This window comes from Anabrus simplex, chromosome 11, assembly GCF_040414725.1.
Source record: "Anabrus simplex isolate iqAnaSimp1 chromosome 11, ASM4041472v1, whole genome shotgun sequence".
In the NCBI taxonomy this organism is placed as follows: Eukaryota; Metazoa; Arthropoda; class Insecta; order Orthoptera; family Tettigoniidae; genus Anabrus; species Anabrus simplex.
This window is the reverse complement of record NC_090275.1, coordinates 41,371,421-41,386,331: the sequence shown is the minus strand read 5'-3', so window position 1 is coordinate 41,386,331 and position 14,911 is coordinate 41,371,421. Positions and strand designations below refer to the sequence as shown.

The window sequence follows — 14,911 nt, the reverse complement described above, 5'->3', positions numbered from 1 at the left end:
TAAATACCATTTTAACTTCAAACACAAATATGGTTGTGCCAAAACAATTTAATTTTAGAATGTACATTACTTTTTGATGTGATCTGACTAACATATATACAATTATCACTAATATTAAGCTGCCTCTGTGGATCAGTGGTAGTGTTGGCCTCCGGATCCCAAGATAGTGGGTTCAAACCTTGCAGGCGCAGTTAGATTTTTGAAGGGCGGAAAAAAGTCTGTTCAACAGTCCACGTCGTACAATGTCAGCATGTAAAAGATCTCTGGTGACACATTTGGTATCTACCCGACAAAATTCATTATATCTCAGCCATAGATTCACAAGAGAGATCTGGTTTACTCTGACTGCCATCTAGTAGGCCTAGAGTAAAACGGAATGTCGAAATTGACGAGCAGACAGCCAGATGGCGTGAAATTGAAATGTCTGCGCATAGTAGCTGAGGCCGTACGATTATTATTGTTATCGCTGATGTTAGTAGTGGAAAGGAACAAAAGTATCCTCTGGCACTACCAGCCCCAAAGGTCCTTGGCCTACCAAGTGACTACTGCTCAGCCCGAAGGCCTGAAAATTTTGAGGTGATGCATGGTCAGCGCAACAAATCGTCTAGGCTGTTATTTTTTGTTTTCTAGATTGGGGTGGTCATCTCAGCGTCAGATAGCTGCACAGCCCCATGGTGTATGGTAGTGTGCCTGCCTTTCACCAGGAGGCCCCAAATTTGATTCCTAGCCAGTTCAGGAATTTTCACCTAGACCTGAGTGCTGATTCTAGGTCCACTCGACCTGTATGATTACAGTTGATGAAAGAAAGAAACAAGTGATAAATTAAGTCTTATAGAAAGATAGGGATGTGAAGAACGAGCCTAGGCCTGGTCGCTCAGCGATTAGGGGCTTGCTTTGCCTCCTACTACTGGCGGGAGATATCCACTTAAACCCTGGTCCCACCACTTGTGAAATGAAAACTGATATAAACATCTATTGTCAGAATGTGCAAAGCCTAAACAATAAGCTGTCTGATTGTGGAGTATCCCTGCCAGACTTAAGAGAAGTTGACGTGATCGGACTTACTGAAACATGGCTCTCGTGGGCTAGTGACAGTGAACTACCACTCCTTGCTAATTACAGCATATTTTGTCGCGATCGCGCTACTCTAGGTGGTGGAGTGATGCTAGCAGTAAACAGTGTGTTACCGTTTAAACGAAGGACAGATCTCAAACGGAACTGTGAGTTAGTGTGGGTGGAGCTATTCTTTCCTCGGCGCCCTGTACTTGTGGGATGTTACTACAGACCATCAAACAGCCCATTCAGTGACCTTGAACAGTGCCTGGACTCAGTAATTGCAGCTCTACCTCATGGTGAAGTAATTTTAATGGGTGACTTTAAACTGTCTATAAAGTGGTCTTCTCCAACTTCCAGACTGTCAGCTAAAAACTGTGACACATACTTTATAGACAGTTTTATTAATGGCCTCAGACTGAAACAGTTTAATATGTACCCAACCCGTGGACCCAACACCCTGGACCTCATACTCTCCTCATTAGTACTTAAAACAATAACCCCAGGCAGAAACCATTTCCTGTGCGACCACCAGTCTCTCGATGCTACATTCCTCCTTCCCCACCCCTCCTCAAAGCCTCACAGCAGGACATCCTACCACCCTACCTACATCTGGCGCCGTGCCGACTGGCCTGCAATGTGTCGTGCCCTGGAATGCCTTCCCTGGAGTCTGCTCGAAATAGCTGATATCGAATCTTGACCTGCTGTACGACTGGCTGCAAGCTGCAATTAAAGATTTCATACCTGCACAATGGGCTACTACCAGCAAATATCAACACTGGATATCACAAGAGACCAGACTGATACTGTTTAATAAGAAGAGAGCTTGGCGCCTATGGAAAGACTTCCCTAACCCACACACTCACAATACCTTCGTTAAAATCCGCCGCCACGCGAGGTTTATGGTCAGAAGAGACTACAAAACACACGTAGACACTGTCACTGAAAACATCTGCAGTAATCCCCAGCGCTACCGGAGTCTCATCAACACACGGAGAAGGATGGAGCGGATTCCTGTCAGCGTGAACCACAACGATGCAACAGCAGACGGCGCCGATCGCAATGAACTGTTCAACAGGTATTTCTTCTCCAATTTCTCCCCTCCTTTACAAAACCAACCGCTCCCTCCCGTTGGTACAGCTTCAAACAGAACCCTATCAAGCATAACTACCACACCAAATGAAGTTCATAACCTTCTTCAAACTCTTTGTACTAACAAATACGGGCCGATGACCTAGATGTTAGGCCCCTTTAAACAACAAGCATCATCATCATCATCGTACTAACAAAGCTACTGGCGCCACACTATAGGTCCTCTTTTCCTAAAAAATACTGCCAGCACTCTTTGCGTCCCTCTCTCTCTAAATTATTTAACAGATGTTTTGCCACGGGCTATTTTCCTATTACCTGGAAACGGGCAAATATTGTTCCACTTCTCAAATCAGGCAACAAATTTAATGTTTCATCTTACCAACCAATTTCTATTCTCCCCACACTATCCTTTATCTTTGAAAAAATTATACACCAGCGTCTCCTCGCATTCACTTTGCTGTATATCTCAACCAAGCAGCATGTTTTTCTACCAGGTGGCTCTTGTCTAACAAACCTGGCCACTCTGCATAGCTTTGCATCACATGCCATTGCAGCTAAATCACAGCTGGATATCAGCTACGTAGACATTTCGAAAGCTTTCGATTCTGTAGACCATACTCTGTTGCTCCATAAACTCTCCGAACGATTTAATATACATGGCAGTCTTCTGACCCTTCTTGCTGGCTTCCTACATGACCGTTGGCAGAGAGTGGTAATATCAGGCACTTCATCTTCATGGTTACCAGTCACCTCCGGTGTCCCACAAGGCAGTACTCTTGGCCCCTTGCTGTTTTCTTTGTTTATGGACGATCTGCCGTCCAAACTCAATGGGACAGTGAGTAGCCTACTCTTTGCTGACGACTGCAAGATATTTAGGGAGATCAGCAATCCAGCAGATGCAGCTCTGCTACAGTCCTCACTTAATGTCCTCTCAAACTGGTGCCGTACTTGGAAACTTATCACCAATCCACAAAAATGCAGCCACATGACCATAACACTATGTAAATCTCCTCTACCGACATCATATTACCTACTCGATAAGCCCATCACCGTAGTTACGCAACAGCGTGACCTAGGTGTAATATTCTATACAAAATTACAATTTAAGACCCACATAGAAACATATACAACCAAGGCTATGAAATTACTAGGCATTCTCTATCACTTCACAGAAATTTCTGACCCATTGCTCTTCGTCATTTCTTCCTCACGATCTTTCAACCTCTCTTAAACTACTGCTTTCCGATTTGGACAACAGCCGCCCCCTCCAATACTAAGCAGTTAGTGCAGGGTCTTTCTTTGCTGCAATTGTAAGGAACAGAAACCCCAAGCTCAGAAATCTGTCTACGCAGCAGGTATTAATGGCAATTAATATGTCATTGCTGCACGTCAGGCGACAGGTGGCTGACCTGAGTTTCCTCCACGGGATCTTAAATGGACATTATCGCTCGGAACATCTTGTCTCACTCTTCTCTCTCCATATTCCTTCCTGTTCCATCAGAACCAAAGACCTCCTCCACATTCACCACACTCAGCACTCAATACTTCAACAATCTTTCCTAATCCACCTCCCAACACTCTTCAACAATATTAAAAGGGGACAAGAGCTTGATATAGCATCAAATAAAAGCATATTCGAGAGGAGCGTAAATAGTCTCTTAAAAGACAAGTTGATGTGAAGGGATTATACCGTCATCTTGACCCACGACAACTTGGCTATGAACATGGACATTCTCATGGTTTTCGATTTGGACAGTTGTTATTAGTAGGCTGTATACCTGATCTTGTTATATTTTGTTGTTTGTTATGTTTTATTTTGAAAGTTTACATTTGTTAAATAGTCTGTTGACAGTGCAAGTGAAATTTGCTCAGTGTAGCTGTATCTTGTGCTTCATGAATAAATAAATAAATAAATAAATAAATAAATAAATAAATAAATAAATAAATAAATCATTCTGTTTGACTTATTTATGTTTATATGCTGACTAGGTTCCAGAGAACTGGACAAAAGATATTGTTACCCCTTTATTTAAAAAAGGATGTAGACATCTGTAGGGGTATCACACTTCTCTCCTTACTAATCTAACCCCATGGCACTACACCCCTGAAGGGCCTTGGCCTACCAAACAACCGCTGCTCAACCCGAAGGCCTGCAGATTGCGAGGTGTTATGTGGTCAGCACGACGGATCCTCTCGGCCGTTCTTCTCGGCTTTCTACACCAGGGCCACTCTCTCATCTTACGATAGCTCCTCAGTTCTAATCACATAGGCTGAGCGGACCTCGAACCAGCCGTCAGATCCAGGTGAAAATCCTTGGCCTGGAATTGAACCTGGAGCCTCTGGGTAAGAGGCAACACTTCTCTCTTATGGTCTGAAAATAATGGAAAAAATTGAAATCAGACTGGGCAGTGCTAGAACCTCTCCTAGAAGAAGAACAGCCTGGATTCAGAGACAATGGAAGAACAACAGACCCAATCTTCACCCTAAGGATGTTAATGGAACACAGAGAGGGAAAGACCTAATCGTAGTACTTAGAACTAGAAAGGACATAAATGGGGTGCCTAGACCAGTCATATGGAAGTGCCTCAGAGAACTGGGAGTACCTGAAAATTTCATAGGCAAGGTCCAGATTCTGTACTGCAACTGTAGCAGCTGTGTGCATGTTAGAGATGACCGTTCAGAATGGTTTAGTACCACACAGGGTGTCCAACAAGGGAGCACACTCTCACCATTGCTATTCATTACTGTCATGGATATTATTCTTAAAAACTGAAAAGAAAATGAGATGGTGAACTATGCACATTGGTATTTGCTGATGATGTAGCCATCTGAGGATAGACAGGGATAGAGGTACAAACTAGACTGGATGAGTGGGTAGCAAAGTTCAAACAATATTACATGAATGTTAACACAACAAAAACTGTTGCATTGGCTGCTACATAAAGCTTGAAGGCTCCATCCCATGACATGAAATATACAAAGATTATCACCATCTTAAAACCAGGTCACCAGGCAAGTTGACCGTGCGGTTAGGGGCGCGCAGCTGTAAGTTTGCATCCGGAAGACAGTAGGTTCGAATCCCACTATCAATTCCAGTTTTGTAGAAAGAGGTAGGTCGCTGACAGATCCACAACAGCACCCACTCTTGCACTTCTTTGTCCAAATGAAACCGACAGACTTCAATGAGTGACCCCTCATTTTAAAGCATACAGTTTCAAGGTCACTGGAAAAACATTTTCTCTTATACAACTGTTGATTTTCCAACAATTTATTTTTTTGTATCAGCAAGTAGTACTGTGTGGCAGCTGTTGAAGTTCCACGATCCTCCACTATATACAGTGTGATGATGATAATGATGCTTGTCACTTTTGGGCAGCTTGTCTCACGATCTTTCTGGAATGGTGTCTCGTGTCCCAGTGGGGTAAATGTATTAACACTTTTGGTAATGACTTTGGAATAACACCATTCCATGGTCATGTTGTATTGGGTAATTGGTTTTCATTTGACTGCCTCATATATATAAACATTTGGAAAGACTGACAGATAATTTCTAAATACATAGCACAGTAAAGAAGACAACTTCAACTTTGAGATGTCTGTAAGATGTGTCCAAATTTCATTAGCTGCTTACAAGTTAGAAGTACTGAAGTATTATATGGTCATTGTGGTAGTGGGACCAGTAATAAGTCCACAGAAAACCACCTTACAGAGGTGAAACACAAATGATTATTTAATCAAATTACAATGTTTGATGGCTGTTATTGTTCTGCAACATAATATGTATTTGTGTTAAGGTTTAGTGCTAACTTTTAGAAGAATAAAGCATTTATAACCATACAATTTTTTTATTTCAGTTGATTGAGGAAAATGGAGTTTCGTGGAGCAAATCCTCCATATCAAACAAACAACAACAACAACAACAACGATCTAGGCCTACACGATCTTGGCCAAGAATATTTTTTATATTCACGGGATGTGTCCTCATTAGCACGTTAATCATCGGTAAGTTGAGCATTGTTATCATTTAATCTTAACAGCTGGTAGGTACTTTCAGATTGAATAGATAACCTCTGTCAGAATAAGTTACATAAGTTTTATTTCCTGATGCAATGGGCTTCAAAGATTGGGTCTATCTTCTTCAGGTTACATCTGTCCTGTATGAACTTTGAATTATTATCTTGTGTTATCAGTATGTTAACCACGTTGTTTTGCCCTTTAAGACAGCTTGGGTGATCTTGGCATTAGGTAGGCGCCCTCTCCTCTCTAATCTTGCATAACATTGATAACATTGTTGAGTGATATTATATGGAACTCAACAAACTGTGATTCTCTTTGAGGGGATACAGTGAAATCTTTTATGTTTCTTGGTATATATAGAAACAGGTGGTGGTGGTGGTGGTAACAACAACATTGACATTTCACCATCTTCCCATACACTCTCTTCACACTCTTGTTGTTCTCCACCTAGCATACTGATGAATTATAGTTTTACATAGCTGCCAATGTAAAAGATGTATAGTACATTAACCGTGGTGTGGACAAACATTACTGTTTGTTACAGCACCTCAAGGATCACCATAGGCCCTCCTACCCCCCCCTTCCCCCCGATGATTATTTTCAGTGGGTTAGATTCTGGTTCACCAGAAAGCACTGCCAGGGACAGGGTTAGGAGGGAGTTCAATTAGGTTGTGTGGCAGTCTCAGTACTGATTACTGTTAATGTCAAAATTACTGATAAGGATGATTAGACTGTTGTTGTAACCTATGGCTGTATTGGGTAGTAACTCCAGTACAAAACTGATATCTCTAGACAACAGAAATATACAAATAACAGTAATGAAGTACAGATGTATCAGGGAACAGAGTCTTGTTTCACCTTGTTTCTGGCTGTCCAGTATAGGGCTGGTAAATTGCCTTGTTTTTGTTGGGTTGTGTTGAGTCCTGTCCACTAAGTGGGTGTTTCGAATCCGAGTCCATCACTGATCCAGTAATTTTGCTGATGGTACACTTTTCCATAGGGTATATTTTGATTCCAGCTGAATCTAGATATGCAGCTAAGCAGTCATGCCCTGTTTCCAGTCTGATGATTGCCACTGCTTCTTTCCTCGGCTTGCTTTCGTTTTTGTCCCATAGGTCTTTTTTTTTTTTTTTCTTCATTATAGTAACTTGGGTAGTTTCTTTCTTCCATTTTTTCAAGGGTTTTATTTGTGTTTATCTTCTTGAGTGAGTTAGCTGCCATAGGTTTAGTTCTCATGTAGGTACTAGTATTTAAAATTTTTGCTTGTTTATCTGCCAGTTCATTGCCTTCTACTCCTACATGTGTGGGGATCCATTGTAAAGTGATGTTTCTCTTTAAAGTTTTTAATTTTGTTAGTAGATGTTCGTCATGAATTCTTGATGAATGGGGATCCTGCTTGTACAGCAGCTAGTGAATCTGTGAGTAGGTCTGCTTTTTCAAATAAATTGACTCTATAAATGATATTTTGTTGGCTAATATAAATTATTAGATTGTGGTTTACTGGAAAAAATTTTAGTGATAGGGCTAGGCTAGAGTTCAGTTGGGAGGAACCAATGGCTTGCACAGGGAATATCACCACTTGTTGGCAACCCTGACAGCGCTCCATGCCATGGGATGCCTTGCTGTTAGAGTGGAGTGTCGCATCAATGTTGTTACTACACCAGTTACCATCAGAATGGTTTTAGGTTTAAGTTTACACCACTTTCATATTGTCTCCATGATCAGAAGCCGTTTTTTTAGAGGCTAGTTTTACATTTTAAAGTTATCGTAGAATTAGCGTAGAAAGGAAGCTTTTGCTGGTTCCATCAAGGACATTTCATCGAGTGACCCCTGAAGCACTCTTGGCTGGAAGAGCTGGACATTCATCTATAAGAGACTGAAAGACCCCCCACATTAACCTTTTTAATGTGGTGTTTCTATATGTATATATTTTTTATGTATATGGAGTCAATTTTTTGTGCCTGTTAAGAACTTGTACGTAGTTGATTGTCAACTGTAGCATCATACTCTAAATAAATAAAGAATAATAGGGTCAACACATTGACAGGTCAGTACAGGAAGCGGGAGCAGCGGAAAGAAGTGACCGAGCTCGATAACTGGAGTCGCTTAAGTGCAGGCAGTATCCAGTATTTGAAACATAGTGGGTTTGAACACCGCTGTCAGCAGCCCTGAAGATGGTTTTCCGTGGTTTCCCATTTTCTTACCAGGCAGATGCTGGGGCTGTACCTTAATTAAGGTTCCGGCCGCTTCCTTCCCACTCCTAGCCCTTTCCTGTCCCATCGTTGCCATAAAACCTATCTGTGTCGGTGCGACATAAAGCAACTTGTTAAAACAACAAAAGGGGAATATGACATAAGTTTATGCCGTGTCAAGAGAACAAGGTGAAACTCTCTACGTTTCTCAGAGAACTTTGATCTGCGTCTTCAGAAGAAAATCTTGATTGTTCAGAGGAAGGCTTCTACAATAATGAGGGTTTGAATTTAAGAATGCTTTACCATTGGAGCTGTAGGAGTACGCTCATTGTTAAGCCGTGCGTGCGTGCGCAGTGCTTCACCCAGAACGTGCCATTTGGGTTCGTCAGTCAAACTCACACCTTTCAGTTGCTGTTATTTTAAAAATAATTTGTGTTTGACTTTATTTGGTCTTGAGTCCGATGAGGATAATGTTCACCTGGGATGAAGTGAAGTTCACCCTTAATAAGTCTTTATTTTTGAGGCAAAATTCATATCTAGAGTACAAGGCTCTTAGGATATTGTCATCCAAATCTCACGAATTATTTTCTATTGTTCTTTGAGCTGTGTCATTTCTTTAATATCTATAGCCAATTATTGCAAGTATCATTTTATAATAGCTCCTATTCATTGATTTGCTCTGTTACTCCTTGAACATGAATGTTATTTAGCTTGTTTGACAGATTTGTCTTGCTAGCCATGTACTCTCTCGTAAAGATTTGCAAAAAGTAAAAAGCAGGTTATGAATATTTAATTCTTTACCTGATTTTGTATCTTAAGCAGTTCAGTGTTGATAGGAAGTGGATCTGAAGTTAATTAGAAGTAACCATGAAAACCTCTTGAAAATTATTCCAGAAAGGTATATAATTGGGAAATATATCGTATTTTATTCTCATCATGATTGATTGATTCATTCATTCATTATTTCAAGAATATCATTGACAATACTCTTTTACAATTAAATTGCCTTGACACATATAATTGTACATTCTATCAGTTTTATTTTAACATTACTATTAATCCTAGATTGATGATGTAAAAATTATAGAAATATTAATGCTTCACTTTCATTGGCAGGGGAAGTAGATTTTTTTTTAAATTATGTAATTAGGACTAAAAGTAGCTCTCCTTGAAGCAGATAACATTATCTACTTGGCAGCTGTTATAGTTTATCTTATCTGCTGTTGTAGGAAAATAAGTGGATAGTTTTACAGAGAATCATTACCTATCTAAACCTTTTCATTAGACTGATGTAATAGACTTCAATATGCAGGTCTTTTGTTGAATGATCAGCATACTGGCTAGTGATGTGCAAATTTCCATCTACTCACTTTTGAAACCCCCCCCCCCCAAGTTATTTGTTAGGTTCTGTAAAGATTTTACACTGAACAGTGACTCACATTATCTTTAAGAATTACTTACATGGAGTTAAAGAGTTATAAATGTGCCTTTTTTGTGTTTCACGTACAGTACTGAATTATAGAATTGTTTTTACCTCCATTTGTACTAAATTTAAGTTGATTTTCTTTTCTACAGAAAAGTGTCTATAGTAATGTAATTTCATCTTTAGTTTAGCAACCTCCAGTTGGCTGAAGCAGAATTTATTTTGAAGTAATCATTCTCTCAGTTAAATTGACATATGTTCTGTGTTGTACTTCATGATCTTAAGTTTCTAACTTCAGTATGCTAAAAATCTTCCCTACAATCCCTGGATGGTCATATTCTCTTTCAAGTTAGTTGCATCTCAGTCGCAAATTCTGAACATGTAGGTAAATCATCATATTTGTTTCACAGGTAGCTATTTGGATGTCCTACCATGGAAGCTCTATACTCACACTACTAACGCACTTGATAATATTGCCAATGTATTTGGCCTTCAGAAGCATGTCTATGCTGTGGTCATCGATGCAGGCAGCACTGGGTCACGAGTATTGGCCTTTTCATTCCACGAGACAGTATTAGGTAAGTTTGTGTGAAGTCTGTTTTACCACTGTTTTTTGTTTTCTGTTTGCTGTGCAGTGTTTTCCAGCAGTCTTGGTCTTGTGAATAATGTTGTATTACAAGTTTCGCTTCTGTTATTTGAAAGCTGACATGCCTTCTGTATTTGCGGGGGTGATTTTCAAAACCTACCACGTGACATTTTTGGTCAAATTGAGTTATGCATGCCATCTGGTTATCAATATCAAACTCGCCATGTGCTGAAAAGTAATCTTGTGTAAGTCAACAGTGTGCTCTAATATAAGGCTTTGAATATTGGGATGAGTTTCATATCCTGCAATGCGAACAGAACTATTTCATTTTTTCACATTCAAAACCTGCAACATGTATGCTGCGGCGAAGAGAATCGAAATTGAACAATGTTACAAATGGCATCAAAATGGTTGCAAGGAGCTCCACATGACATTCAAGACAAAGTGGAATCACATTTAAAGGTGTTTAAATAAATGAATGTGTAATACACAAGGCTAGTGCAGCATACCGCCTGTATTCCAGTAAGGACTAGCTTCATAGGGGAAACCCACTTCAGCATGGAAGTTGAGTGCTGTTCAGCTCACTTGAGCGGGCTAGTTTCTGGTTCAAGTGCTTAAATGGACTGCTTCTAGCTACTTGTTCAAGTAACTTGAATGGCTACTCGGCCAACGTAAAGTAGCCTTTAGTAGAATAGGGAATAGGCTATAATTATTTCAACCTTGTCTTGATGGTAAAACAGGGATGAGAGTAGCATCTGGACTTCAATAAAGTGTTGAGTGTATCATCTAAGTGCAGTTGCAGGAAAGAGTGTGTGTGTTCTTGCAATGTATTGCTCCAAGCTCTGTGTTATAATGTAATATATATTTCATTACAGGTGATAAGAATCTCAAGCTTGACAATGAACTTTTTGTTGAAGTTAAACCTGGGTTATCATCTTTCGTAGACAATCCAAAGAAGGTAAGATGATTTATTATTATTATTATTATTATTATTATTATTATTATTATTATTATTATTATTATTATTATTATTATTATTATTGTATTCATCATGAGTAGCTAAGGAGCTTGTTTGAATGTATTTTAGTACAATGTTCCTCTGTCTTTTTTATTCCCCTTTCATTGTATCTTTGTGTATTCTCTGAGTTGCTTTCTGTGTCCTTCTGTCCATACTGTATATTTTGTTGTAGGTTTTTCTGCAAATTTATCTTTGCTCAGTCATCGTCGTTGTCATCTTCATCCATTTCTGCTGTCCTGCTCCCACCAGGTTGGAATGTTTATGGAACCTCTCCCTCTATCCAACCACCATTTGTTCCTCCTTAACTGTGTTCCAATCCAGGTTTCTTGTAATTATACTATCCTTGACTGTTTTCAGTCCCCTTAGTCTGGGTCTCTCTCTTGCCCTTCCTCCTTATGTATGGGTCTCCATCATCCACTTCGGCATCCTTCCCTCTTCTCTCATCATAACATGTCTAAACCATCCAAGTTTATATCTCTCCATTCTGTCATGAAGCTTTTTCACTTCAATTTCCTGCCTAATGTCCTTGTAGCACATCCTATATATCACCTCTTCATTGGTACTGCCTTCCTCCACAACCAGATTTTTCACACTCCAGTAGAATGCATTTTGCTGTTTAATCCATTTACTGATCTCCACGTCCAGCCCTGCATCAGTTCGTTTCCATAGTATTTGAAGATCTTCACAATTTCAAGGTTCTGTCCCTTTATTTTTATAATTCCAATCACAATATCATCTGCGAACAGATTACCTTCAGCTCCCTGTCCCCACATTTTACCTTTGTCTCCTTCACAGTCTCGTTCATAACTATTATGAATAACAGTGGTGACAGCTCACTTCCTGGACATAGTCCAGTTTCAGTCCAAAACTACTGTCCTCCCTACATGTGTGTGAACAAACAGCAGTTTTTGTACATTCATCATCGTCATTGACCATCTCAAGTTGTCCGGGTGTGGTATATGAGGTCCCTCCATCTTTGTCCATGAACCACTGCTCTCTCGTAATCTTCTCCCAATCTTGTCTTCTCTCCTCAACATCTTCACTACATCGGCCCGTTTTCCTCTGGGTCTGCCCACTGGTCTTTTTCCTTTTACTTCTCTTTCATATTCTCTTCTTGCCGTCCTGCTTGCACTCGTCCTTCTTACATGGCCAAACCACTTCAGTCTTGCTGTCTGGATCCTATGTAGTAGGGAGTGCCGGGCTGAGTGGCTCAAATGTTTGAGGCGCTGGCCTTCTGACCCCAACTTTGCAGGTTCGATCCTGGCTCAGTCCGGTGGTATTTGAAGGTGCTCCGATACGTCAGCGTCGTGTTGGTAGATTTACTGGCATGTAAGAAACTCCTGCAGGTCATAATTCCAGCACCTCGACTTCTCCGAAGTAGTTAATGGGACGTAAAGCAAATAACATTAAATTATTATTGTAGTAGGGAGTCTCCTATTCCCACCTCCTCGGCGTTTTTCATTTCTGAACTTGTTCTTCCTTGTCTTCTGTATCATGGTGCATAGGAACTTAATTTCTGCAGCTTGGAGTTTTGAGTTGTCTCGTTAATGTTGGTAGTTTCTAAGCTATACGTGAGGATGGGTGTATAATATGGTTTATATAATGTCATCTTAGCTTTCAATGGTACTTGTTTATCCCACAGCAGTGTCTTGCTTGTTGGTAAAATTGAATTGTCTTGAATTTTTGTACCTTGATTGCACATATTCTATGATTTGTTTTCCACATCTCTCCTGTTGCATTACTTTCCATACCTTTGCTCTGAGTGCACTATCGTAAGCCTTTTCGAAATCAGGGAATGGCATTGCCATATCTCTTCTGTATTCCTGATGTTTTTCCATTAACTGCCTCATACTGAATTGGTGTCTGGTGTTGATCTTCCACTTCTTGCAATTGTCCTTCCATCTTTCTCCTCATTCTTTTTTTTCTAGTATCTTTTCAAATATTTTTTCTATATGGGACACAAGTGTGATTCTTCGATAGTAAGCTTCTAAATTTTGGTCTATCTTGAGTAGTTTTTTCGGTTATATCAATTTCTTATAGATCTTAGTTTATCTCCATTAACCATTTGTTGCATTTTTTAAGGGATAGTGCTGGGTTTAGAATTTTATTTGTCAGGCTGTTGTTATCCATTCTGTGTAGGTGTCCATAGAATTTTAATTGCCTTTTTTCTAATTGTATCTGTGATTTTTTTATCTTGTGATTTGATAAATTTCCTGCGGTTTCTTTTTCATCCAAATTCTATTTTCATATTTTGGTTTTAGGATTTTTCTGAGAATTTTCCTCTGTTATATTTCAATGTATTTTATTCCTGACCTGATGCTAGTTACCAGGGTTTTGGATACATTAAGTGTCCCTAGTTTGATGACTGTGTTTTCCTATTGTTTCTTCTTCATTTTGCTATTGATGTACTTCATTGATGAGATACTGATGCGAAGCAGCTGCTGCTGCTGCTGCTGCTGCTGATCCTCCAGGGTTAGTACAGTGTGTTCTCTTATAGGTATGTTACCGTGTTCTACAAACAAAACAAAAATCTTACCAAGATTCATTGCAGTCCAACCCAGACAGTCAATTTTGTGTCAGAAAATGTCCACTTTTTCATTATGTACTGATTTATCATCAATTGTTTAAGTGTTCAGTACAGTAGAGAATTTCAGCTATATTTTTGGAAAGAAAAAAAATGTCTTTACTTTTGAATCCTTTGTTTTAATATACTGTACATTTTAAAATTGCTCTGTTTTTCTTCTCAATAGGGAGCAGAATCCCTTCAGGAGCTACTTAACCGAGCAAAGGCAGTTATACCAGAGCCAGAATGGAGCAAAACTCCTCTGGCTATGAAGGCTACTGCTGGGCTGCGTCTGTTACCTGAGGCCAAAGCTGAAGCTCTGCTCAGAGAGGTAAGCTACACTGAGGTCTTATATTCAGTATAGAGGAAAGAGAACGTCTTAAGTGAAAAAAAGTACCGTATTTCCCGGCATAATCGTTGCACTTTTTATACCAAAATTTTCGAAAAAATAGTAGGGTGCGACCATTATACGAAGAATTTTTAATACCAGTATTTGTATTACTCAAAAAATTTATAACTAAATTGTATTTGATACAAATTTACTCGCGATTATACATCAAAATAATTAAAATAGTCTAAAACAAAATTCATAATTATTCGCAACAATTCGGCGAACGTTTTTCCAACCTGAAAATAAAAATGAACGTACTAAGTTAATTGTCATTAATTTGAGTATTAAAGTTAAAATATTACACTTGCAAAAAATTATTGCTTGGTTGTGAAATACGGACTTACCGGTACACAATTTATTCCAAATCTTCTGTGTCGCTATCGCAGGTTTCGGTATCTGATGCGCTGTCCTCGCCGCTGTTAATACCAGTATCAGAGTCTTCGTCTCTCTGCCACACTGCGTCATCTTCGGATCCGTCTAGTGCCTTCGAAATCTCAGTCCTTTTGAAGCTCTTGGAGACTAGTTCAGGTGGTATAAGATCCCAACTCTTCATCACCCACGAGCATACCAAGTCCA

At 39.6% G+C, this 14,911-nt stretch overlaps 1 protein-coding gene across 2 annotated transcripts in view; it reads left to right on the top strand.

The window, feature by feature from the left end:
- The window catches only part of NTPase (ectonucleoside triphosphate diphosphohydrolase NTPase), an 89,372-nt gene that overhangs the window by 19,086 nt on the left and 55,375 nt on the right, over positions 1-14,911 (top strand). For both annotated transcript variants that reach the window (XM_067155696.2, XM_067155697.2), the window contains exons 2-5: positions 6,000-6,147; positions 10,188-10,355; positions 11,239-11,321; positions 14,132-14,275. In XM_067155696.2, coding sequence (XP_067011797.2) covers positions 6,000-6,147; positions 10,188-10,355; positions 11,239-11,321; positions 14,132-14,275 — 543 coding nt within the window. The remainder of the gene's footprint in view (positions 1-5,999; positions 6,148-10,187; positions 10,356-11,238; positions 11,322-14,131; positions 14,276-14,911) is intronic.